Raw genomic sequence first — 24543 nt, 5'->3', positions numbered from 1 at the left:
TGTGCGTGTACACGCGTGTGCATGTTCTCGGAGCTCTGATGCCAGCCTGACATTTTCCCTTGGCATACTCTAAGGAAAACGTGTTCCAGCCCAGGCTTCTCGGAGCGGAGGCAGCTGTGGCAGGGGCCGTGGGGCGGCGTGACCCAGGAGCCTGTGCTCCTGCCGGGCGTGGTCCCCCCACCGCAGTACCTGGGAGGTTGTTGATGTAGCCCCCGTCCATCAGCAGGTGTCCGTCCTTGGGGTCACAGAGAGGGGGCATGTAACCGGACAGGGACATGCTGGCACGCACGTACCGCCACAGGGAGCCTGGGGAGGGGGCCCGGAGCTGCTGGTTACCCGGAGGAGGCTCCTCCTGGGTCCAGGGTTCAGGGCCTTGCCACTGCAGTCCTGGAGCTGGTAGGTCCCAACTCTGTGAGGCCGCCTCCACAGAGGGAAGCTCATGGCCCAAGGGCTGAACAAAATTGAGTTCTTTCTCTTGGGTCTCACTGCATTACATGTGCCCAGGACTTCCAACTGCTGTGACCCCCTCACCCCAGGACTGAGGGAGCCCCTCACCCCATGACCGAGTGAACCCCTCATCCCCCTGAACCAGGTGAGCCCCTCACTTTGTCCTCCCACATGGTGTCCATCAGTCTAGCCCAACATTGCTGATTCTGTGAGGGTCTCCTCCAGCCTTCTGAGGTCTCTGGCCCAGGCCACGCCCTCCTGTCTGTGCCCCTAGTAGGGGCATCCTGTGTTCTCCATGGACAAAGCTGCCCATACGTCTGCATCCTTCAGGAGACCCCGCAGCCTTCCCAACCCCTGAGGCTGCTGAGCTCTCCCCCTGCCCACACCTCGTACCCAAGCGGCCGCCCTGCACAGCAGGAGTGCTCACCGTCAGTGTGGACCCGCATGGCCGAGGCTGTGATGTCGGTGGTGATGGCGAAATAAGGAATCCACAGGTCCTGCGGGCGGACGGGGCTCAGATGGGCCCTCTCCCATCACGCTCCTGTCCTGTGTCTGGTGAGGCTGACCCAGGGCCAAGAGGTGGGGGGCCAGGAGGGGACAGGCACTGGGGGCTGCATGGGCTCCTGAGGGTGGGGGTGCACCTCGATCTGCCGGTCCTTGAAGACGCTGAAGATGCTGCTGTTGAAGCCGGCTCCGGAGAACATGGATGTGATGGGGTAGGTGAGGTCCAGCGCGGCCTTCATCATGGACGTCATGCCCTGGGGCCACATGTGCAATTTACAGAAGGCTCCCACCCTCCCTGCGGGCTGCCACAGCAGACACGTGGCGTGCTGAGGGCCTCTCATGAATGGAACGGGGGTCCAGAGTGTCCTTGGGCCCCACCCACGGTCCTGGGGCTTGGCGCCCTGGCTGGAGCCTCAGAGTGAGCAGAGGCTGATGGTCGCCCCAGGGCCTGAAAGCCAGGACACAGCCCTACCCTCGGTCCATTCCTGACCCCTAAGCAGAGGCTGGTGGATGCCCCAGGGCCTGAAAGCCGGGACACAGCCCCACCCTCAGTCCCTTCCTGACCCCTAAGCAGAGGCTGGTGGACGCCCCAGGGCCTGAAAGCCGGGACACAGCCCCACCCTCGGTCCCTTCCTGACCCCTAAGCAGAGGCTGGTGGACGCCCCAGGGCCTGAAAGCCGGGACACAGCCCTATCCTCGGTCCCTTCCTGATCCCTAAGCAGAGGCTGGTGGACGCCCCAGGGCCTGAAAGCCAGGACACAGCCCCACCCTCGGTCCCTTCCTGATCCCTAAGCCCTCGCTGGCCCTACCCTCACAGGCTCTGCAGCGCCCCCATGCCTGGGGCCTCCTCGGCTTTGCCTGCTCAGCTCTGGGGCAAGGCCTGCCCATGCCCGTGGCCGGAGGGTCGGCGAGGAGGAGAGCTCGGGGCGGGCTGCTGGGCACATGAGGTTCCTGGGCCAGGGGGACACAGTGGATTGCTTTCGGGAAGGTCAGAGCCACCCAGCCCTGGCTCACATGCCACTGCGGTACTCCATCGGGGGTCCCGGGGAAGCCGGGCTCTCTTGGGTTCCTTCTGGGTGGGCCTGGGGCCCATCCTTCCTCAGTGAGGCAGGCAGGACTCGAGACTGACCTCAAACTAGCCTCAATGCTCAGTGTGGATGGAGAGGAAGGGTCTTCCCTGCCACAGTGAGCCAGGGCTCAGGGGACGGAGGCTGGGAGGGAAGCACTTGGAGTATGGGCTGGACGTGCTTACACCGTGTGATGCAGGCAGTGAGAACGCCTCGGCCACAGGCAGAGGAGACCCCAGTCCTTCCCTGAGGAAGCCCCTGCCCAGTACCAGAGGGGCTCACAGAGATGAGCCAGACCACACGCCCACTGTCCCCTCTCCTCAGCATGAGGGGCAGGCACACAGCCCCGGCCTCACCTTGCCCCGGCCAGTTCCCAGGACCCAGCGTTCCCAGCACGGAAGGAGGACCAGCCCAGAGAGCTCTAGCCATTCCCACACCTGGCCCCCCAGCACCAGACCCGCAGACGGACGGACAGGGAGAGGGCCACCAGGTGACTCTGGGACAGGACCGGCTTGGAGCCACCTCTGCCCATGGCAGGTTCTGTCCCGAGGACGCTGTCCCTGAGGCCGTCCTGCTGCATGCCAGTCCCCAAGCCCTCTTTTGAACAGCCACACTGAAGGTGACTAGGTGACTCATTTTAGGGAAAGAAACATTTCTGAACAGAGAGGGGAGAAGGTGTCAGTGGCCTTGGGACTCGCTGGTGGGGCTGGTGGCAGCCCCGGGCCATGTGAATGCAGCACAGGCCTGCTTGGGAGCTGCTGCCGCACAGGGGGTGACGAATTTTCTTTCCTTTTAAAAGGAGAACACGAACCCTTCTGATCCCACTCATGGCTCCAACCAAAGCTCGGTTTTGTTCCACAAAAGCAAGCGCGGCGCTGAGGAGGGCAGACGGCGGCCACGTCTGCTGGGGAACGGAGCCTGGCTGCCTCCCTCTGCTGCCTGAGGGGAGCCTGTTCTCACTGTTGTCTTTGATTCTGTATTTGGTATTCTGATTCTGGAATCCATTTATCACAAGGCCAGACTAGTGGCCAAAGTAGTTTACATCTCCCCTGTGACACTGAGCCGCCCTGACCTGATCTCACATCCCCACGCCAACATCTCCCTGCCCTAAATCAACCCAGGCCGGGTGCCATGCACCAGGGACAGCCCCACGGCCCCCAGTGTGCCTGAAGGACTCAGTCAGCCCATCCTCAGCTGCTCACGCTGCCCTGCCTGGCCGTTGGGTCAGAAACCCCCATGGAGGCTCCGTGCCTCTTATTCCCAGGGGCTGTAACAATCAGCTTCTTTTCCACAATCCTGGCATCCATGTCATCCTGCAGCCACCTCCACCATCTCAGACCCGGGCACGGATCAGACCACTTCCCACCACCATCTCCACCATCTAAGACCCGGGCACGGATCAGACCACCTCCCACCACCATCTCCACCATCTAAGACCCAGGCACGGATCAGACCACCTCCCACCACCATCTCCACCATCTAAGACCCAGGCACGGATCAGACCGCCTCCCACCACCGTCTCCACCATCTCAGACCCGGGCACGGATCAGACCACCTCCCACCACCGTCTCCACCATCTCAAACCCGGGCACGGATCAGACAGCCTCCCACCACCGTCTCCACCATCTCAGACCCGGGCACGGATCAGACCACCTCCCACCACCATCTCCACCATCTCCACCATCTCAGACCTGGGCACGGATCAGACCGCCTCCCACCACCGTCTCCACCATCTCAGACCCGGGCACGGATCAGACCACCTCCCACCACCATCTCCACCATCTCCACCATCTCAGACCCGGGCACGGATCAGACCGCCTCCCACCACCACCCACCACCAACCTGCATCTGTGTCTTCTCTGTGGTGCTCCTTTGCCTCACAAGCTGCACTGGGAGGCTTCAGGGGGTAGCCTCCTCGAGGGCAGGGCCCTGCAGAGCCACATGCAGAGGCCAACGGCCCCAGCGTCCCCCAGCACCAGCAAGGATCTGGGGGCTGTGCTCCGGCGAGGGTGATGGGTGCCTGCTTACCTCGGCCCACTGCTTGGCCCGGATCCGCATCTGGCTGTAGTTCCGCTCCTCAGAGTACAGGGCACCCATGAAGGCCCCGATGGACGTGCCTCCCACCATGTCCACAGGGATGCCACACTCCGCCAAGGCCTTGAGAATGCCCACCTGGGCACAGCCTCTACACCAGCCAGGGACACAGAGCGAGGAGTGAGCACCAGGCCCAGGCTGTGCCCTGCAGAGGCCTCAGAGGTGGCCGCCTGCCACCTCTTGCTCATCCTCAGTTCCCAACTCCTCCACAGGCAGAGACGCTGACGCAGAGAGGGACTCCAGATGCAGTTTAAAATCCCTCTTTCCGGGCTCACGCCTGTCATCTCAGCACTTTGGGAGGCCAAGGTGGGCAGATCACTTGAGGCCAGGAGTTCGAGACCAGCCTGGCCAACAGGGCAAAATTCCATCTCTACTAAAAATACTAAAATTAGCCAGGCGTGGTGGTGTGCGTCTGTAATCCCAGCTACTCGGGAGGCTGAGGCAGGAGAATCACCTGAACCCAGGAGACAGAGATTGCAGTGAGCTGAGATCACACCACTGCACTCCAGCCTGGGCGACAGAGTGAGACTCTGACTCAAAATAAATAAATAAATAAATAAATTAAATAAATGAAATCCTTCCTTCTGGAGGTACTGAGGGACTGTGAGGCTGGGATGGGGAGGAGGGTGTCCTGAGAGTTGACCGGCATTGGCCTCTTCTATCTGGAAACACGGCTGCCTCCAGCAGGGCGTCTGAGAGGTGGTGGGAAAACTGGACTTGAGGGGCCCTGGAAGGGAGGAGCCTGGGAAGCGTCCTGAGGGGCAGCACCCCAGGAGTCAGATGAGCTGGATGTAGACCAGCACCCATGAGACCAGGGAGCACCCCCGAGACCAGGGGGCACCCCCGAGACCAGGCAGCCGGCACCGAGGGCCTCCAGTCGCTACTGCTGCTTTCATACAGAATGTCCACCACTCAACCAAAGATTACCCGTCATATGAGAAGAAAAGCCTCATAGCCAAAAGAAAAAACAGACAATGAAAGTGGGCCCAGAGTGCCTCCCAGGTAAGAGATACAGACATAGGCTTTTACAATGACCACGCTTAAAGTGTGCAAGGAGCCAAAAGGTGGCAACGGCTGATGAATGGGTACAAAGTAGACAAGGGAAGAGCACCCAGCTCTAAGGAGGGAGCTCGGATGCAAGCCACAGCAGGGAGGGACTCTGGAGGCATTTGCTGTGGTTTAGCTCTCTGTCCCCACCGAAACCTCATGTTGAATTTTAATCCTCAGTGTTGGAGGAGGGACCTGGTGGGAGGTAACTGGATCATGGGGGCAGATTTGAGGTGGGAAGACGTCAAAGGCTGCACTGAGCTGACGTCACACCACTGCACTCCAGCCTGGACTGGAGTGAGACCCTGTCTATAAAAAAGTTCTGGAAATGAACAGTGGCAATTGTTCATTTCACGACATTGTAGCAACATTAATTATATTAATATGATATATTAATACTTAATTGGATACTCAAAAATGGTTAAATGGTAAATTTTGTGTTATGTATATTTTAACATAATAAAAAAGAACCATATGTAATACTGCCACAGAATATCACTCAGGTATAAGCCTTAAAAACAAGTTCAAGTTGGGAGGCGGAGGTTGCAGTGAGCCAAGATCGCACCATTGCACTCCAGCCTGGGCAACAAGAGCAAAACTCCATCTCAAAAAAAACAAAACAAAAACAAAAACAAAAACCCAAGTTCAAGGAATTAAAAACAAGAGTGTTAATTCTGGCATAAAACCAAATGAAAATTCTAGAAGTGAAAAATATAATAACAAATGAAAAGCTCAATGAGTGGGTCTAACGGCAGAACAGAACAGCTAAAGAGAGAAATGGTAAAATACAAGATGGGTCAGAAACAAACAGTCACTGAATCATGAAGCATCAAGAGGATAGAATATGTAACAATATTGTTTTACAAAATCTGTAAGGGAATTTAGGAAACATGGGATCTGGCACCAAACTCTAATGTATGTGTGATCGGAGCCACAGAAAGCAGACGGGGAGGGAGCTGTATCTGAAGAGACAGTGTGGCATGTTCTACAGACAGACATTAGGCCTCAGAATCAGGAAGCATGATAAATCCTAACATAAATCAAAAGAAAACCATTCTCATGTTGTCAAAAACCCAAGGAAAGAAAAAACCTTTAAGCGAGCCTGAGAAAATAAAAGACGCGTTACCTTAACTTTTCTATCGTCTGAGTGGTTGTGAGAAAGTATATATTTACTATCTGTTTCTTTATAGACAATGTCTGCTTGTCTAAATGTTAGGGAAAAAAGAACAACTTAAATAAAAGAGGAAAATTAAGCAAATAACAAAGATAAAAGCATAACTTAAAGAGCCAAAAACAAACATAGAGAAGATTGACAAAGATGAAAGTTGGTGTTGGAGGGACCAATTCGACGGACAGCCCCGGTGAGGCAGATCAAGGAAATGAAAGAGAGAAAGCATCAATGATGAACAGGAAAGAAAATGGGAACATTGGTGCAGATGCTTTAGTTTAAAATACTGAACAGCTTCATGCCATAAATAGAAAAATTCAGATAAAATGGGCACATTTTTAGAAAAACCTACCTCACCAAAATAACATAAGAAATAGAACATATGAGTAGTACTGTAACTCAGTAAAGATTAAATAAATTTAATCTATTTATTTTTTATTTTTATTTTTAGACAGGGTCTAGCTGTCACCCAGGCTGGAGCGCAGCGGCGTGATCACAGCTCACTGCAGCCTCAACCTCCTGGGCTCAAGTGATCCCCCTCCTGCCTCCGCCTCCCAAGTAGCTATGTCCACATCACACCCAGCTAATCTTTTCATTTTTTATAAAGATGGGATCTCACTATGTTGCCCAGGCTGGTCTGGCACTCTTGGGCTCAAGAAATCCTCCCTCCTTGGCCTCCCAAAGTGCTGGGATTACAGGTGTGAGGCACCGCGCCTGGCCTCTTGGAAGGTTTTATGTAAAATTTGTTTTATTTATTCCTTATATGTTTCATAAAATTCACCAGTGAAACCATCTGGATATGAAACTTTCTTTGTGGGGATTTAAAAGTTACAGATTCCATTTCTGGCTGAGCGCAGCGGCTCACACTTGTAATCCCAGCAGTGAGCTGTGATCACACCACTGCACTCCAGCCTGGGCAACAGAATGAGACACTGTCTCAAAGAAAATAAATAAAAATAAAAAAGTAAAAATAAAAATTTTTTAAAAACCTTCTAGAGAATAGGAAAAGAAGATGAACTTCCCACTTCAGCTTATGAAGCCAACAAACAAACCTTCATACCAAACCTCGTAAAGACATTTCAAAAAAGGACAATTTCAGTCCAGTCTTACTCAGGTTTGAGTAGAATCTAGCAATATACAAACAGGATAACTTTAACATCAGGACGAAATGGGTCTGTCCCAGGAGCACAATGTTCATTTTAATTTGAAAATCAATGTAATTAACACATTAACAGATTAAAGAGAAAATACAATCATCTCGATAGAGTCACAAAAACCACCATTCATGATTTAAAAATCTCAGGAAACTGAGAATAAAAGGGAACTTCCTCAGTCTGACCAAGGGCAGCCACAAAATGCCGACAGCCAAGATCACACTCAGTGGTGGGCTGAACACCCGCTCCCACGCCTGGAATGAGGGTTGGGTGTCTGTGCCCACCGTGTCTATCCACAGTGCAGCGGTGGTTCCCACCAGCACAGTAAGGCAAGAAGAAGAAACAGAAAGAACGTACATATGCATATTGTACAGGAAAAGAAAATACTGTTTTAATCTCAGAAAATTTAACTATGTGTCTAGAAAGTCAAAAAGAATCTACAACAAAGCTACAAGAATAAATGAATTTAGCAGGGTTGTAAGATATAAGATCAATTTATAAATATCAATTGTATTTCTATATACTGGCAACAAACAATTTGAAAATGAAGTCTAAAAGATACCATTTATGGCCGGGCACAGTGGCTCACGCCTGTAATCCTAGCACTTTGGGAGGCCAAGGCGGGCGGATCATGAGATCAGGAGTTCAAGACCAGCCTGGCCAAGATGGTGAAACCCCGTCTCTACTAAAAATACAAAAATTAGCCGGGCGTGGTGGCGGGCGCCTGTAATCCCAGCTCCTCAGGAGGCTGAGACAGAGAATTGCTTGAACCCGGGAGGTGGAAATTGCAGTGAGCCGAGATCGCGCCACTGCACTCCAGCCTGGGTAACAAAGCAAGACTCTGTCTCAAAAAAAAAAAAAAAAAAGATACCATTTATAATACTTTTTTAAAAGCCTGTAAAACCCTTAGAAATATAGTTAACAAAAGATGTGCAAGACCTCTACACTGAAGACCGCAAATCATGGCTGATCATAACTACAGAAGGCCTAAGTACATGGGGAGATCTGTCTAGATTGTGGGCTGGAAGGCTCAATGTTGTCAACTAATGATGTACAGATTCAATGTATTCCTCCATCCAAATCTCAGGAGGTTTTCTTTTTGGAGACACTGACGAGCTGATTTTAAAATTCACATGCAAATGCAAAGGGCCTAGGACAGCCAAAACAATTAAAGAAAAATGGAAAATGGAAGGAACTAGGTGACTCCTCGATGCCAAGATTGACTGTGAAGCTACAGTAACTAAGACAGTGTAGTATTGTCACTAAGGATAGAGAAACACACCAGTGGAACCCAGCAAGGTCCAGATGGGCTCACACCTGCAGGGCCACTGGATCTGACGGAGGCCTCAGCCTCACACCTGCAGGGCCACTGGATCTGACAGGGGCCTCAGCAGTTCTGGAGGGAGGGAAGGTGTACTCATCCATTTTCATTCTGCTCTGAAGAAATTCCTGAGACTGGGTTATTTATAAAGAAAATGAGATGGAGGCTGGGTACGGTGGCTCAGCAGGATTACCCAGCACTTGAGCCACTGTACCCAGCCTAAACCTCATTTTCTTTATAAATTACAAGCCTGTAATCCCAGCACTTTGGGAGGCCAAGGTGGGCGGATCACTTGAGGTCAGGAGATCAAGACCAGCCTGGCCAACATGGTGAAACCCCGTCTCTACTAAAAATGCAAAAATTAGCTGGGTGTGCTGGTAGGTGCCTGTAATCCCAGCTACTTGGGAGGCTGAGGCAGGAGAATTGCTTGAACTCAGAAGGTGGAGGTTGCAGTGAGCCGAGATTGCACCACTGCACTCCAGCCTGGGCGACAGAGCAAGACTCCGTCTCAAAAAAAAAAAAAAAAAAAGGTTTAATGGACTCACAGTTCCACGTGGCTGGGGAGGCCTCACAATCATGGTGGAAGGTGAAGGAGGAGCAGAGGCACATCTTACATGGTGGCAGGCAAGGGCACATGTGCAGGGGAGCTGCCCTTTGTAAAACCATCAGATCCCATTAGACTATCACGAGAAGAGTACGGGAAAGACCTGCCCCCATGATTCAATTACCTCCCACCAGGTCCCTCCCACAACACATGGGGATTATGGGAGTTATAATTCAAGGTGAGATTTGGGTGGGGACATGGCCAAACCATATCATTCAGAGCAACCAGACACCACATGGGAAAAGTGAACTCCCACCTCACACCAGTCAGGAAAATCAATTTGAGGTGGCTCACAGACTTAAGCATACAGGATAGAATAGAAAATCTTCTAGAAGAAGATGAAGAGTACCTCTGTGACCTTGGGATAGGCTGAAGCTCTCAGAACACTGGAATTAATAACCATAAAAAAACTGGAAAATCGCACTTCAAAATTTTAAATGGTTCATCCAAAGATGCCATTAAGAAAATGAGAAGAAAAGCCAAGACTGAGGACAATATCAGTAATAAATGTATCTACAAAAGACTCGTGTTCAGAATAAAGAACTCCTTCGATACAATAGTAAAAGACAAAAACCTATTACAAAAGGAATAAAGAACTTAACTGGATACTCCACAAAAGAAGACACACAAATGGCCAGCAAGCTCATGAACAGGTGCTCTACGTCATCAGTCATCGGAGGGATGCAAATTAGAATCACAGTGAGACACCACTGCAGACCAGAATGGGCAAAATTTAAAATACTGCCATTACCAAGGGTCGGTGGGGATGTGGGTCACTCGAACTCTCAGACATTGCTGGTGGGAGTATAAAACAATACAACTGCCCCACGACCGGGCACTTACACTCCTAGGCATTTGCCCAAGAGGAAAGGAAATGTGTCCGCAGAAGGATCTGAACAAGAGTTGGGGCTGGGTGCAGTGGCTCACACCTGTAATCCCGGCACTTTGTGAGGCCGAGGTGGGTGGATCACTTGAGGTTAGGAGTTCAAGACCTGCCTGGCCCACATGGTGAAAGCCCGTCTCTACTAAAAATACAAAAATTAGCTGGGTGTGGTGGCGGGTGCCTGTAACCCCAGCTACTGGGGAGGCTGAGGCAGGAGAATCACTTGAATCCAGGAGGTGGAGGTTGCAGTGAGCCGAGATTGCACCACTGCACTCCAGCCTGGGCGACAAAGCGAGACCCCGTCTCAAAACAAACAAACAAAAGAATTGGTGATAACAGCTTTGTTTGTAATAACCAAAACCAGAAAACCAACCAACTGTGCATCGACAGGAAGGGGGATCATCAAAGCATGGGGAGGGCACCATGGAAGCCGGCCCGGCACTGCCACTGCTGAGAGTCAGGAGCGTAGACAAATCTCAGGCACGTTATGTCGCGTGATCAACGCCAGACACCAACAGGCGCGTCGTGGAAAATCTGAGCAAGCAAGGAGGGCACAAGGAAGGCGACGAGCGTTCTCAGGAGTGCGAGGCAGCCCTGGAGGGACACCAGAGTGCCGTGGGGAAATGCACGCGGACCTCAGAGATATTTTAGCAGAAAAGATCAACTGCAAGTACATTTGAGAAAAATCTTCCAGAAAGTGGAACAGAAGGACAGAGATGAAGAATAGGGGAGAGAAAAGACTAAAAATTAGAAGATCCATCTAAGATGCCCCAAATCTGACCATCAGAAGCTCCAGGAAGGCTGGGCGCAGTGGCTCACGCCTGTAATCCCAGCACTTTGGGAGGCCAAGGCAGGCGGATCACGAGGTCAGGAGATCGAGCCCATCCTGGTTAACACGGTGAAACCCCGTCTCTACTAAAAAAAAAAAAAAAAAAAAAAAAAATTAGCTGGGCGTGGTGGGGGCGCCTGTAGTCCCAGCTACTTGGGAGGCTGAGGCGGGAGAATGGTGTGAACCTGGGAGGCGGAGCTTGCAGGGAGCCGAGATCGCTCACTGCGACAGAACAAGACTCTGCCTCAAAAAAAAAAAAAAAAAAAGCTCCAGGAAGAGAGAACACAGATAAGAGGGAGGTAAACATTTTCATTTAGAAACATTAAAAATTTCCCAGAGATGAAGTCTGTGAGTTTCCAAATTTGAAAGGGTCCACTGGGAATCCAGTGTCAGTGGATGCAAAAAGAGCCACATGAAGGCCCATCATGCACTTTCAGAATACCAAGAGTGCAGAGTCTCAGGCCAGGCACAGTGGCTCACGCCTGTAATCCCAGCACTCTGGGAGGCTGAGTGGGGAGGATTGCTTGAAGCTGGGAGTTGAGGCTATAGTGAGCTTATGATTGCCACTGTACGCCAGCCTGGGCAACAAAGTGAGACCTTATTTTGTTTTTTGTTTTTGTTTTGAGATGGAGTCTTGCTCTGTCTCCCAGGCTGGAGTGCAGTGGCGCGATCTCAGCTCACTGCAAGCTCCACCCCCCGGGTTCACGCCATTCTCCTGCCTCAGCCTCCCGAGTAGCTGGGACTACAGGCGCCCGCCACCACGCCTGGCTAATTTTTTGTATTTTTAGTAGAGATGGGGTTTCACCATGTTAGCCAGGCTGGTCTCAAACTCCTGACCTTGTGATCTGCCCACCTTGGCCTCCCAAAGTGCTGGGATTACAGGCGTGAGCCACTGCGCCCGGCTGATAACCTGTTTTTTGTTTTTTTTTTTTTAAAAAAAGAATCTCCTACGAGGTTCCAGAAGAAAAAACAGGCCCTGTGAATAAAAATAGCATTAAATTTCTCAACAGCAATACAAAAAACTAAAAAGACAATGGAACCATGCCTTAAAATTCTCAGGGAAATTTATTTCCATCTAGAATTCTATACCCAGCCAAACTATCACTGAAGTATGGGAGTAGAATGAGGACACTTGCTGATATGCATGGTCTTAAAATGTTTACTTCCCCATGCGTCTTCTCCTAGGGAGATTTCTAGAACATATATCCACCAAAATGAGGAATAAACCAATAAAGAAGACATGAAATTACAGGAAATAGAATTGAACACAGGAGAGAAACAAAGGCAGTTTCCAGGGTGGTGGTGAAAGAAAATTCCAGGCCAACATCTCAGCAGCATGTTGGAAAACAACCAGTAGAGATACGAGGAGGCTAGAGGGCTTTCGGGAGGACGACTCCTGAAAACTAAACAGAGATGAGTGGTATGTCCGAACATACCGAGAGGAGGTTCATGCCTGCCTCAGTGTCTTCGGGTAAATTAAGGATACCCAGAAAACTGAACAAATGTGACAATTATTAACTCCAAGGAAGGAACTTCAATCATAGGATAGGATAGGATGTGACTTAGTTCTGAGTGACACCCACAGTGTCATAACAACATAGACAGTGAGTGCTGGCTAACTAGTGATGGGACCACACTGGGATTCTGAGTGGAAAGGAGGGAGACAGATGCATAGATGAGTGATTAATCAATAGTTAGATAGACTCTGATTGCCAGGTGTTGAAGGGGGTTAAGAAGTCAACAATCTAAAACTAAAAAAAAAAAAACAAAAACTTAGTAGAATAGGAATATGATTTAGAAATACAGACAAGCAGACAGCCCAAAACACCGGACATGGTTATTTCTGGGATAACTCTGGAGGTGGTGCTGGAGGGAAGGCAAAGGACTGCAGTTACGTGCCTTACAGAACCGTATGGCTTCTAAGTATTACCTTGATCAAAGCTACTTTCTCATTAAAAATGCTGCTGATGTGGCCTGGGCTCAACTGCTCCAAGTCCCTGCACTGTCCCAGACCCACAGAAAGAGACTTGGGTCCTGTCCCCAGCCTGGCAACCTCAGGCAAGCCATTGAACTGCTGTAGGCCAACTTCCACAGCTTTCAAGAGAAAATGTGGCACAAGACAAGGTGAAAAGTCCCTTAGACAGAAGGATGCAGTGGGCACCTCATCACCTAGAACAGCCCCAGGCTGACAGGGCCCTGCCCTGGGGCCAGCAGAAGCATCCTCGAGGCCCTGGGGCTACCTCCGAGCTTTTCCCTGGGTAGCAGTGCTGGCACTCCGTGGGAGATGGGAGGGGCTGCCGGAGAGGCCCCACCCCAGCAGGCAGCCCTGGCCTGGACCCCCGCCCAGGCATCCCTGGACATCCTCCCTTCCTTTGGGGGCAGCGGTAGGAGGCTCTGCCCTGCCCCTTAGGCACCTGGCTCAGCAGAGGGGCACATGCCTGTCCCACCCTCCTCGTGGCTCCCGGGCTCCATCTCTGTTCCAAGTGTATTTATTCAAGTTCAGGAGAAGGTGGTGTCTGATGACAAGGCAGGGGAGGAGGTATCTGGGTTTAGAGTCCCTGAAGGACTCAGTTTGGGCAAAGCAGATCATTCTTTATCAAGTATTGGAGTGAAGGAAACTCACCAGATGCCGGGAAAGACCGGCTAAGGAAAGAGCAGAGGTTTCAGAGGAGGAGGTGCAAAGGGCCAACCAGCAACCGCTTCTTTTTTTTTTTTTGAGACAGAGTCTCGCTCTGTCGCCAGGCTGGAGTGCAGTGGTACGATCTTGGCTCACCACAACCTCTGCCTCCCGCATTCAAGCAATTCTCCTGCCTCAGCCTCCAAGCAGCTGGGACTACAGGTGCGCGCCACCACGCCTAATTTTTCTATTTTTAGTAGAGACTGGGTTTCGCCACGTTGGCCAGGATGGTCTCAATCTCTTGACCTCGTGATCTGCCCACCTCGGCCTCCCAAAGTGCTGGGATTACAGGCGTGACCCACGCGCCCGGCCCAAGCAACCACTTCTAAGTAAAGACAGTCAAAACGAGATATGTCTTCTACTAAACTGGCCCTAATAAAACCAGGGCCACTTTGGGTGTCAGTGGGCACACCGCATGTGCCAGGGTCTGCAGGGCCTGCTCAGAGGATAGGCCGGGGTGGAGGCTGGGTCTGGACAGGCGGCCTGAGGGTCTCGTCTGCGGGTGACACCCCCCGCCCCCAGCACCTCCCAGCACCTCCCAGCACCCAAGGGGGCGACTGTCACCACACACACCAGTGAGGAGTGTGTAGGAAGCGGGGGGACTCACCTTGCTCCCCCTCCCCCAAGCACCAGGGCAATGGCGTTGCCCGTCAGCACCCTCGCCAGGCGGGAGAAGTCTGAGTGTCGGTCCGGGGGCCGCTGGAAGACACGCTTGTACATCTCCACCTGGGGGAGGAGTCGTCAGGCAGGGCTGGTGCAGGGCCCCACCCTCGGCCGAGACCTCGCATCCTGGCTTGACTCGGGGGAGTTTCCTCCACTTCTGACCCAAACTGACCCCAAATCCTCTCCAGCATGCAGCCGGCCCTGCCTGATACAACTGGTCAGCACCTCAGTGCCCGGACCGGGCCCCAGAGACAGCTCAGCTACTGGGGGGAGGACACTGGCAGAGGGTACGTGGGCAAGAGAGTGGGCCCGGGTTGGGGGCCAGAGGGCATCCTCAGAGCTGTCCCCACTGGGGTCCCCCTATCCTGCAGCAGATGGTACCTTCAGGGCGTGGGTTTCCGGACAGAGCTGTGGGCTGGGGGCCGTGAGCATGAGCAGCCTCCCCACACCCCTCACCCTCAGGCCCCAGGGCTGCCTGAGGACACCGGAATTAAAAGTCTCAGGGCCTTCTGCCCAAAGGAGGGAGCAGCGCTGGCCTGAGGACACCCTCATCAGCTGGATGTGGGGGCCTCAGCCTCAGCCCTGAGCAGCCCTGACATGAGGCCCATCCCCCAGGGTTCACTGAGCCCCCCTGACGTCAGACCCATCCCCAGGGTTTGCTGAGCCCCCTGATTCAGGCCCATCCCCAGGGTTCGCTGAGCCCCCAGCCCGATGGCTGCCCTGTGCCTGCCCCCACCGCACCGGCTGCTTCCTAGCCGTGGCCACCAGAGGCCCAAAGGGCAAGATGAAGGAGACGTGAGGCAGCGTCACGTTCACAAGCACAGGAAGGGCCCAGGGAGCGCAGGTGTCAGGGAATCAGGTGGGGAATGTGAGGAATGCTTCGAACGTTCGAGGAAATGAACCACGGAGCCACGGGCAGGCAGCCTCCTCTCCCCGCCTCACCAGCTTGGGCAGGCTCCTCCTGGAGAAGACGCGGCGCGGGCAGCAGAGGTGCAGGTGGCCGGAGCACCAGCTCCGCATGTTGAGCCACTCCACGGTGCGGGCTGGCGCCGGGCCCTCCTCCCTGTGCAGCAGGATCAGCTGCTTCTGGGCACGCACAGCTGTGCTCTCCAGCATCCGCTCTAGCTGAAAGGCAGAGCCCACGTGTCTGCCAGCCGGGTGAGCCTGGGACTCGGGACAGGACGGAGCTGAAGGCCAGCACAGAGGGTCTGAGGGCAGGACCCCGGGAGCAGCTCCTGGGTTCTGCAAAGCAACTTGGCTGTGGCCTGGTCTGTCTTGGCGCTGCCGAAGCTCTGACGGCAGGGGTCCATCCGTCCACTGTGTGCTGGGCAAGGTCAGCACGGCAGGAGGGGGACGCCTCCTCTTTCTGTTTCTCTAACACTGCCTCATAAACACACACAGCAACCTTTCCAAATGAGGTATTTTGCAAACAAACTCTCACAAGGGAGCATCACTAGCTGCAGAACAGGAACATACATCAGAGAGGAGGAATTTTTAGCTGCCCCAGGATTAGCCCAGGCAGGCTTGTGATGAGAACAGAGCAGGGAGCAGAGGAGGGAGACGGGAAATGCGAACTGAAGGCAGGAAGCTGGAGAACACGAACAGGACTGGGTGGCCATGAGCCCGAGGCCTCGCCTGCAGCAATGGCCACGTGGAAGGTCCACAGGCAATCAGGTCAGTGATCTGCTGCCATCTGGGAACCTGCAGACACAGCCTGGGGCCAGCGTCCCGAAGGTGCCTGCAGAAGGCTGTTCCTGTTGGCTGAGGATGCAGAGGCAGAGGGTAAGGCATTCACAAGAGGAAAACTAAGCAGCCAGAAAAAGCAGTGATGGGAACAGGAACGACGCCGACACCTAAGTGCTGTGGAGAAAAGCAAACTTCAGATGACACAAAATAGGGCACCGTTTACGTGAAAGGTTAGTCCTGGAAAGGGCTTCCCGCACCTGCTGTAAAAGTGCGAAAGGCGGCCGGAGGCTGCGGCTTCACAAGAGGCCACGTGGGGCACCTGCCCTGCTCCGTGCTAGAACCCCTGGAGGCCAATACAGCACCGTGTTTTTAAAACATGGGTAGCAGATATCTGAGTGTTGGCTCTTATCATCTGTCTTTTTCTGAGTTTGTGCAGTATTTTACTCAAAGGAAAAGAGAAACAGGAGGTTCTGAAGAGAGGGCTCTCCCCAGCTCCACCGGCCCTCCCTGTGCTCACCTCGCCCACTGTGGGCTCCTGGTCACCCAGGCCCACGATGAGGATGCAGTCGGCCTGGCGCACGCAGCGCTGGGTCCAGGGTGTGAGCGTGCCATCTGCCTGGTAGAGCACGATCCTGTGGGTGTCCTCCTGCTGCCCCAGCCAGCTGGACAGCCGGTACTCGTGAACACTGCAGGACGCAGAGAGAGTACCTCACTACTCCGCAGGGGCCTGGCACTCTTAGCACATGTCCCCGGGGGAAAGAGGCAGCAGAGGCCAGCACCAGCCGCTGCCCCTTCCCCTCCCTGCCCAGCACTTCCTGCCATCACTAGTTCACAGTGAGTTATTCAGGGCCTAGGCAGTCACGCAGAGGCTGCAGTTAAGCCCAGAGGCTGAGGCTCGTTGAGGGGCAGGCTGGGGAGAGTGAGACCCAGGGCTGCCTAGGCGGGAAGCGGGGGCTGGGGTCCCCTGGGAGGCCTGACAGTGCCGAGCAGGTCAGCACTGCCCAGTGTGTCCAGTGAAGGGAGTCACGTCATCAGCCCTCACACCACAGTGTGCTGGACGACGAGCACGCTGCAGCGCAGATGCTGGATGTGGACACAGTGGGACACATCTCAGGGCTGCGTTGGGCCGGCTGGGAGGAAGGAGTTGGGGCTGGCAGCACGCACCTGTCCAGGGCAGCGGAGCCAAGGCGCCGTTTTATGTTGTCACTGGTCAGCAGCAGGGTCAGGCCTGAAAACACCACCACCAGTAACGGAGCCTGCCTGGGCAGCCCACCTCCAACGCCAACAAGGCACCGACACCCAGCAAGGCACCGACGCCGAGCCAGGCACCAAGGAGGAGGAAGGCAGTGAGAGTCCACTCCCCACCCCCAAGGCCTGCTCCCCTTGAGCACAACTGCCAAGCCTTCTTCATCTGCCAGTGGGGAAGGGCCTGTGGCCTGATGCTACCTCCCCTCTGCCCTGAAGGAGGCCTTGGGTAGCCTCTCTGAGCCTCGGTCTCCTCCAGCACGAGCAGCAGTGGAATCTCTGTGTCCTGCCACGTGTGCAGGGCAGGGAAGGCTGTGCGATGGGAGATAACATAATTTCCAAAACCCAGATCATCGAGGTGCCAGACGCCAAGAGGCCAGTGTCCCCAGTGTTGACATGCCTGTTCGTATGCATCTTCCACATGGGCACGGCTGTCAGGGCCCTTCTCAACCAGGGGCGCCAGTGTCAGCCCTGGCGTCACAGCCACCAGAGGCTCAGGGGAGAAGCTAAGATGAGGGGCTCAGCCTGAGGGGGTGCTGCTTGGCAGTGCCGGGTGGGAAAGGACCCAGAGCCCCATGTGTGGGAAGCAGGGAGGTCTAATTCTAATTAAAAGCTAGAGATCGGCTGGGCGCGGTGGCTCACGCCTGTAATCCCAGCACTTTGGGAGGCCAAGGGATCACGAGGTCAGGAGATCTGGTGAAACTCCATCTCTACTAAAAATACAAAAATTAGCCGGGTGTGGTGGCGGGCGCCTGTAGTCCCAGCTACTTGGGAGGCTGAGGCAGGAGAATGGCATGAACTCGGGAGGCGGAGCTTGCAGTGAGCTGAGATCGCGCCACTGCACTCCAGCCTGGACAACAGAACAAGACTCCGTCTCAGAAAAAAAAAAAACAACTAGAGATCAGATCAATGTGTCTCGTGCCTTGCCTTAACTAGCAACATTTGTTTCTTAGAGGCACACAAAATAAGGGCCCCTCTTACAACTGAACTAGAATGCCCCCTGGGCTCAAGAGACAGCTCGGAGCTGAAAATCCAGCCCAATGCTGGTGCGATGTGCAGCAGCCGAAACCTGCTCGCTGCTGTGGGACTGCAGCCTGGTGCAGCCTCACTGGAAGTCGGCTTGGTGGTTTCTTCTACAACTAAACATACTCCGACCACAGGATCCGGCAATCATGCTCCTTGGTGTTTACCCAAAGGAACTGAAAACCTCTGTCCACACAGAAGCACGCACACAGGTGTTTACAGCAGCTTCACTCATAATTGCCAAATCCTGGAAGCAGCCAAATGCCCTCCAGTAGATGAACAGATCAACTGTGGTGCGTCCAGGCAGCGGACGATGACTCAGCACCAAAAAGAACTGAGCTCCAGGCCAGGAAAAGGCCAGGAGGAACTTTGCGTGCACGTGACTGAGTGGGAGAAGGCCGTCTGCAGAGGCTACACTGTGTGGTTCCATTTCTATCACTTTCTCAGAATGACAACATTATAGAGATCGAGAACAGATCCAGGGCTGCCGGCAAGCCGGGATGCTGGGTGACAACATGGCAGCCACCTGCAGGGTCTCCTCCGTGACAGAGTGGCCCCGTGTGGTGCAGGTCACAGAAACGGCACCCACACCACACAGCACCACACACACCCAGGAGGGCACGGACGGGCTGCTGGGGCCCAAGGGGTCTACAGATGGCGTAAACGCCAACGTCCCGGCCTCCATGTTACCCCCTAAGGCGCTGCCCGTGAAGGAGCCCTGGCGAAGGGCACATGGGGTCTCTCTTTACTATTCCACAATTTCTCCGATCCTATAATTATTTCAAAATAAAGTGGGTTTTTTGTTTGTTTTTGTTTTGACACGGAGTCTTACTCCGTTGCCCAGGCTGGAGTGCAGTGGCACCATCTCAGCTCACTGCAACCTCCACTTCCCGGGGTCAAGCGATTCTCCTGCCTCAGCCTCCCTGGTAGCTGGGACTACAGGAGCCTGCCAACAAGCCTGGCTAATTTTTGTGTTTTTAGTGAGACGGGGTTTCAACATATTGGCTAGGCTGGTCTACAACTCCTGACCTCAAGTGATCCTCCCACCTCAGCCTCCCCAAGTGCTGGGATTACAGGCGTGAGCCACCACGCCTGGCTTAAAAAGTGTTTTTTAAAGGGAACTAGTTTATATGAAGCAGGACAGCTCCACCGCACAACTCGAAGATGTTTCTAAAGGGGACTAGTTTATGTGACGCGGGACAGCTCCACCGCACAACTCGAAGATGTTTTTGGACACACTTGGAATACTCTGACTGATGTCACCAGAAATGAGTAAGATTTTCTGCATATACTGGGAATATGTGTCATGTAACGACAGTCAAGGCCATCAGACAAGGCAATCCATGCTTTATGTGTTTTAAAATTTTGTTTTGAGAGTAACTTTCATTTATTTATTTTTGAGATAGAGTCTTGCTCTGTCACCTACGCTGGAGTGCAGTGGTGCGATCTAGGCTCACTGCAACCTCTACCTCCCGGGTTCAAGCGATTCTCCTGACTCAGCCTCCCCAGTAGCTGGGATTACAGACGCGCACCACCACGCCCAGCTAATTTTTGTATTTCTAGTAGAGATGGGGTTTTACCATGTTGGCCAGGCTGGTCTTGAACTCCTGACCTCGGCCTCCCAAAGTGCTGGGATTACAGGCATGAGCCACCGCGCCAGACCACATTCATTATTATTGCATTATTTTGCCAAGACAACACTGAAATTTTTAGTATAACCTTAAACCCACAGAAAACTGACTTCCTGTCTATCATCATGGTCCCTATCATCACATGAAAACTTGTAAATAAAATGTTGCAAAGAATATAGAATAACTTAGAATTTTGAGAGTTCTCAGGAAATTCAATTCCTTGTCCTTGAATCCCCAAATTTAACAGCTGCCAGCAATTTGGAAACACTACCGAACACTGACCCCACCTGAGCCCTGGCCACCCACCGCCGCGTCCCCTCGAAGACAGAGGGCAGCCGGCAGGCGCCCTCCACCAGGCCCAGAACCCAAGGATGGCTGGAGGCTGGGAGGCCCAGGCTTACCGATGGCGCTGAGGGCGTGCTCCAGCTCCAGGGCGAAGGCGGTGAGGGGCACTTCCTCTGACACGGGCATCACTGCCACCGTGGACAGGTTGACAGCTGGGTTCCCCGAGTCCCACTTGCTGCCCTCCGTGGGGAGCCCAAGCTGGTGGCCTGTGGAGCAAAGCACCCACGTCAGCTGGGACAGCCCACACGCTCACAGATGCCTCCAGACGCCCTGGGGCCCCCCGAGGCTGCACAGGAGCAACGCAGCAGCACCAGAGGCTGCCCGGCCCTCCCACCTCCCCAGTCCTGAGGCTGCCTGGACCTCGCGCCTCCCCAGTCCAGAGGCTGCCTGGCCCTCACACCTCCCCAGTCCAGAGGCTGCCTGGCCCTCACACCTCCCCAGTCCTGAGGCTGCCCGGCCTTCCCTCCTCCCCAGTCCTGAGGCTGCCCGGCCCTCCTGCCTCCCCAGTCCTGAGGCTGCCTGGACCTCGCGCCTCCCCAGTCCAGAGGCTGCCTGGCCCTCACACCTCCCCAGTCCCGAGGCTGCCTGGCCCTCCCTCCTCCCCAGTCCCGAGGCTGCCTGGCCCTCCCTCCTCCCCAGTCCCGAGGCTGCCTGGCCCTCACACCTCCCCAGTCCTGAGGCTGCCTGGCCCTCCCTCCTCCCCAGTCCAGAGGCTGCCTGGCCCTCCCACCTCCCCAGTCCCGAGGCTGCCTGGCCCTCACACCTCCCCAGTCCTGAGGCTGCCTGGACCTTGCACCTCCCCAGTCCTGAGGCTGCCTGGCCCTCCCGCCTCCCCAGTCCTGAGGCTGCCTGGCCCTCATACCTCCCCAGTCCAGAGGCTGCCTGGCCCTCACACCTCCCCAGTCCTGAGGCTGCCCGGCCTTCCCTCCTCCCCAGTCCTGAGGCTGCCCGGCCCTCCTGCCTCCCTAGTCCTGAGGCTGCCTGGACCTCGCGCCTCCCCAGTCCAGAGGCTGCCTGGCCGTCACACCTCCCCAGTCCAGAGGCTGCCTGGCCCTCCCTCCTCCCCAGTCCTGAGGCTGCCTGGCCCTCACACCTCCCCAGTCCTGAGGCTGCCTGGCCCTCCCTCCTCCCCAGTCCCGAGGCTGCCTGGCCCTCCCTCCTCCCCAGTCCCGAGGCTGCCTGGCCCTCACACCTCCCCAGTCCTGAGGCTGCCTGGCCCTCCCTCCTCCCCAGTCCAGAGGCTGCCTGGCCCTCCCACCTCCCCAGTCCCGAGGCTGCCTGGCCCTCACACCTCCCCAGTCCTGAGGCTGCCTGGACCTTGCACCTCCCCAGTCCTGAGGCTGCCTGGCCCTCCCGCCTCCCCAGTCCTGAGGCTGCCTGGCCCTCCCTCCTCCCCAGTCCTGAGGCTGCCTGGACCTCGCGCCTCCCCAGTCCAGAGGCTGCCTGGCCCTCCCTCCTCCCCAGTCCTGAGGCTGCCTGGCCCTCGCACCTCCCCAGTCCAGAGGCTGCCTGGCCCTCCCTCCTCCCCAGTCCTGAGGCTGCCTGGCCCTCGCACCTCCCCAGTCCAGAGGCTGCCTGGCCCTCCCTCCTCCCCAGTCCTGAGGCTGCCTGGCCCTCGCACCTCCCCAGTCCAGAGGCTGCCTGGCCCTCCCTCCTCCCCAGTCCTGAGGCTGCCTGGCCCTCACACCTCCCCAGTCCTGAGGCTGCCTGGCCCTCCCACCTCCCCAGTCCTGAGGCTGCCTGGCCCTCCCTCCTCCCCAGTTCTGAGGCTGCCTGGACCTCCCACCTCCCCAGTCCTGAGGCTGCCTGGCCCTTCCTCCTCCCCAGTCCTGAGGCTGCCTGGCCCTCCCACCTCCCCAGTCCTGAGGCTGCCTGGACCTTGCGCCTCCCCAGCCCTCAGGGGCTGCCTGGCCCTCACACCTCCCCAGTCCTGAGGCTGCCTGGACATTGCGCCTCCCCAGCCCTCAGGGGCTGCCTGGACCTCATGCCTCCCCCAACCCTCAGAGGCTACCTGGGCCTCACGCTGTCCCCAGCCATGTGGCTGCCTAGGCCTCACGCCTTCTCCAGGCCGGAGGCTGTCTTGGTCTCACGCCTTCCCCAGCTCTTCCTGATGAGCTGCCAGTCCACAGTGTCCCCAGGACCCACACAGCAGGTCTGACCAGCACTGGTCCAGGCCCAGGCCCAGGGAGTGGATTCGTCCTGACCCACCAAAGACAGTGATTCAGGGAGCGACTGAAAGGAATGTGAGGCTCAGAGTAAACCAGACAAACGCTCCAGGTAAGGCCTCATTGGAGTAAACTAGACCAACTCTCCAGGTGAGAGGCCTCATCGGAGTAAACCAGACACACTCTCCAGGTGAGGCCTCATCGGAGTAAACTAGACCAACTCTCCAGGTGAGAGGCCTCATCGGAGTAAACCAGACACACTCTCCAGGTGAGGCCTCATCGGAGTAAACTAGACCAACTCTCCAGGTGAGAGGCCTCATCGGAGTAAACCAGACACATTCTCCAGGTGAGGCCTCATCGGAATAAACTAGACCAACTCTCCAGGTGAGAGGCCTCATCGGAGTAAACCAGACACACTCTCCAGGTGAGGCCTCATCGGAGTAAACCAGACATACTCTCCAGGTGAGGCCTTATCCTCTGAACCAACCTTCGCAGGGCTTTCCACCACTCACTCCAGGAACAGTAAACAACACACGGGCTAGACATCAACAGGCCCGTTTCTCTTGTCTGTCATCTGCAAGGGATTCCAGAAACCAAGGAAGCACAGCGCAGCCCTGGGAAGCCTGGGCCGGGCACTGGAGACCCCGGAGATGCGAGTGAGGGTGTCAAGGCAGACCAGGCTTTCCTCTCCCTGAGACTGGAGCCTCCAGGGCCCACCAAGGGGCCCACCCAGACAGGCAGGACCCTCTCCCTGGCCCCCATGTGGGCTGAGGGGCCCCTCGGCCAGCACAGTGGCAAGGACATGGACCAGGGGCTCTGGGACTTGAGAGTCCCCCAGAGGGTCCCAGGCCCTCTTTACTAGACGCCGTCTGGCGAGTGGCATCTCTGCTTCCACAGAAGAGGTTGAGGGGACGGCCTCACTGCTCCTGAGGCCACCGCGCCACCAGCCACGCTCCTGCCCACGAGGGTCTCCTGCATCTAGGTGCCATGGACGCTGCTCCTCTGCAGTCCCCGTGGCCCAGCCCTCCCACGGGCTGTCCCCTGGCCTATGTCTCCCGTCCCCAGTGAGGTGGCTTCCAAAATCCAACAGACACGCAGGTCCTGATTGGCCAAGGTCAGAGTAAGGGGACGCGGCATGGTCAGGGAAGAGGCCAGGAGAGCAAGCCTGGGGACACAGAACCAAGTGAGGGCTTAAGGGCCACTCCCTGCAGACGGCGGCCTGCGGACACCTGCAAGATCCTGGGACGCACACGGCGCCGTGGCAGCACTGCGGGTGAGAGCCTGTGAACAGGGAACATGGCTCGGAGAACCAGCGCACAGCCGGCAATCATGTGCTCACAGGAAAATAGCTGATGACGTGCTGCTGAGCAGGAAAGCTGCAGAGTGGTTTATAAATGTGATTCCATTATTAAATAAATACTCAAGGCCTCCCAAAAGAAAAACACCTGTACCTGTATGCAGGCAGAAACAGATAAATGATGCTGCCCATCCCACATCCCGAATGAGTGTCCAAGACTCACACAGCCCCAGATCCTCCCTCGGACTCGGCCCCCACCTCTGGCCCCAGGCTCCTACCCAACCCACCAACGCTCAGTCCCCGCCCTCAGTCCAACTCAGCACCGGGAGCCCTGGGCCTCCACCGCCCAGCCTTGGGGTGGCTTCAGCTGCCCTCAGCCCCCACCCTCAGTCCTCGCCCTCAGTCCAACTCATCACTGGGAGCCCTGGGCCTCCACCGCCCAGCCTTGTGGTGGCTTCAGCCGCCTGCTTGAGAGGACGCTCTGTGCACAGTGGCCAGAGCTGGCCTTCAACGCCCAAGTCTGCCAGGAGCCTTTTTTGCTCAAAGCCCCTGGTTCCCCTCCCCACTCAGAACAAGCCAAAGTCTGCAGCCTCAGCCCATCTGCGGTCCCTGAGAGCTGCTGGTGACCCCCACACCACACAGCTCTGTTCCTGGCCCCAAGGGTCCTGACCTCCTCAGGGAGCGCTGCCCCAC

The 24543-nt window shown here is 55.4% G+C and overlaps 1 protein-coding gene and 1 long non-coding RNA gene across 18 annotated transcripts in view; one reads left to right on the top strand and one right to left on the bottom strand.

Moving 5' to 3' along the window:
- PNPLA7 (patatin like phospholipase domain containing 7) overlaps nt 1-24543 on the bottom strand; it is a 93555-nt gene that overhangs the window by 3276 nt on the left and 65736 nt on the right. For all 17 annotated transcript variants that reach the window (XM_054659270.2, XM_054659275.2, XM_063788079.1 and 14 more), the window contains 9 exons: nt 20445-20594; nt 17309-17372; nt 16662-16830; nt 15401-15583; nt 14403-14521; nt 4047-4203; nt 1089-1205; nt 875-944; nt 190-306 (listed from right to left, as the gene is read on the bottom strand). In XM_054659270.2, the coding sequence (XP_054515245.1) occupies nt 190-306; nt 875-944; nt 1089-1205; nt 4047-4203; nt 14403-14521; nt 15401-15583; nt 16662-16830; nt 17309-17372; nt 20445-20594 (1146 nt within the window). The remainder of the gene's footprint in view (nt 1-189; nt 307-874; nt 945-1088; nt 1206-4046; nt 4204-14402; nt 14522-15400; nt 15584-16661; nt 16831-17308; nt 17373-20444; nt 20595-24543) is intronic.
- Nucleotides 2343-4687, top strand: LOC134807706 (uncharacterized). The gene is made up of 2 exons (XR_010148802.1): nt 2343-2637; nt 2818-4687. It is a non-coding gene; the product is annotated as an uncharacterized LOC134807706 (long non-coding RNA).

Source organism: Pan troglodytes, chromosome 11 (assembly GCF_028858775.2).
Source record: "Pan troglodytes isolate AG18354 chromosome 11, NHGRI_mPanTro3-v2.0_pri, whole genome shotgun sequence".
Taxonomy (NCBI): Eukaryota; Metazoa; Chordata; class Mammalia; order Primates; family Hominidae; genus Pan; species Pan troglodytes.
This window is presented reverse-complemented; position numbering and strand designations above follow the sequence as displayed.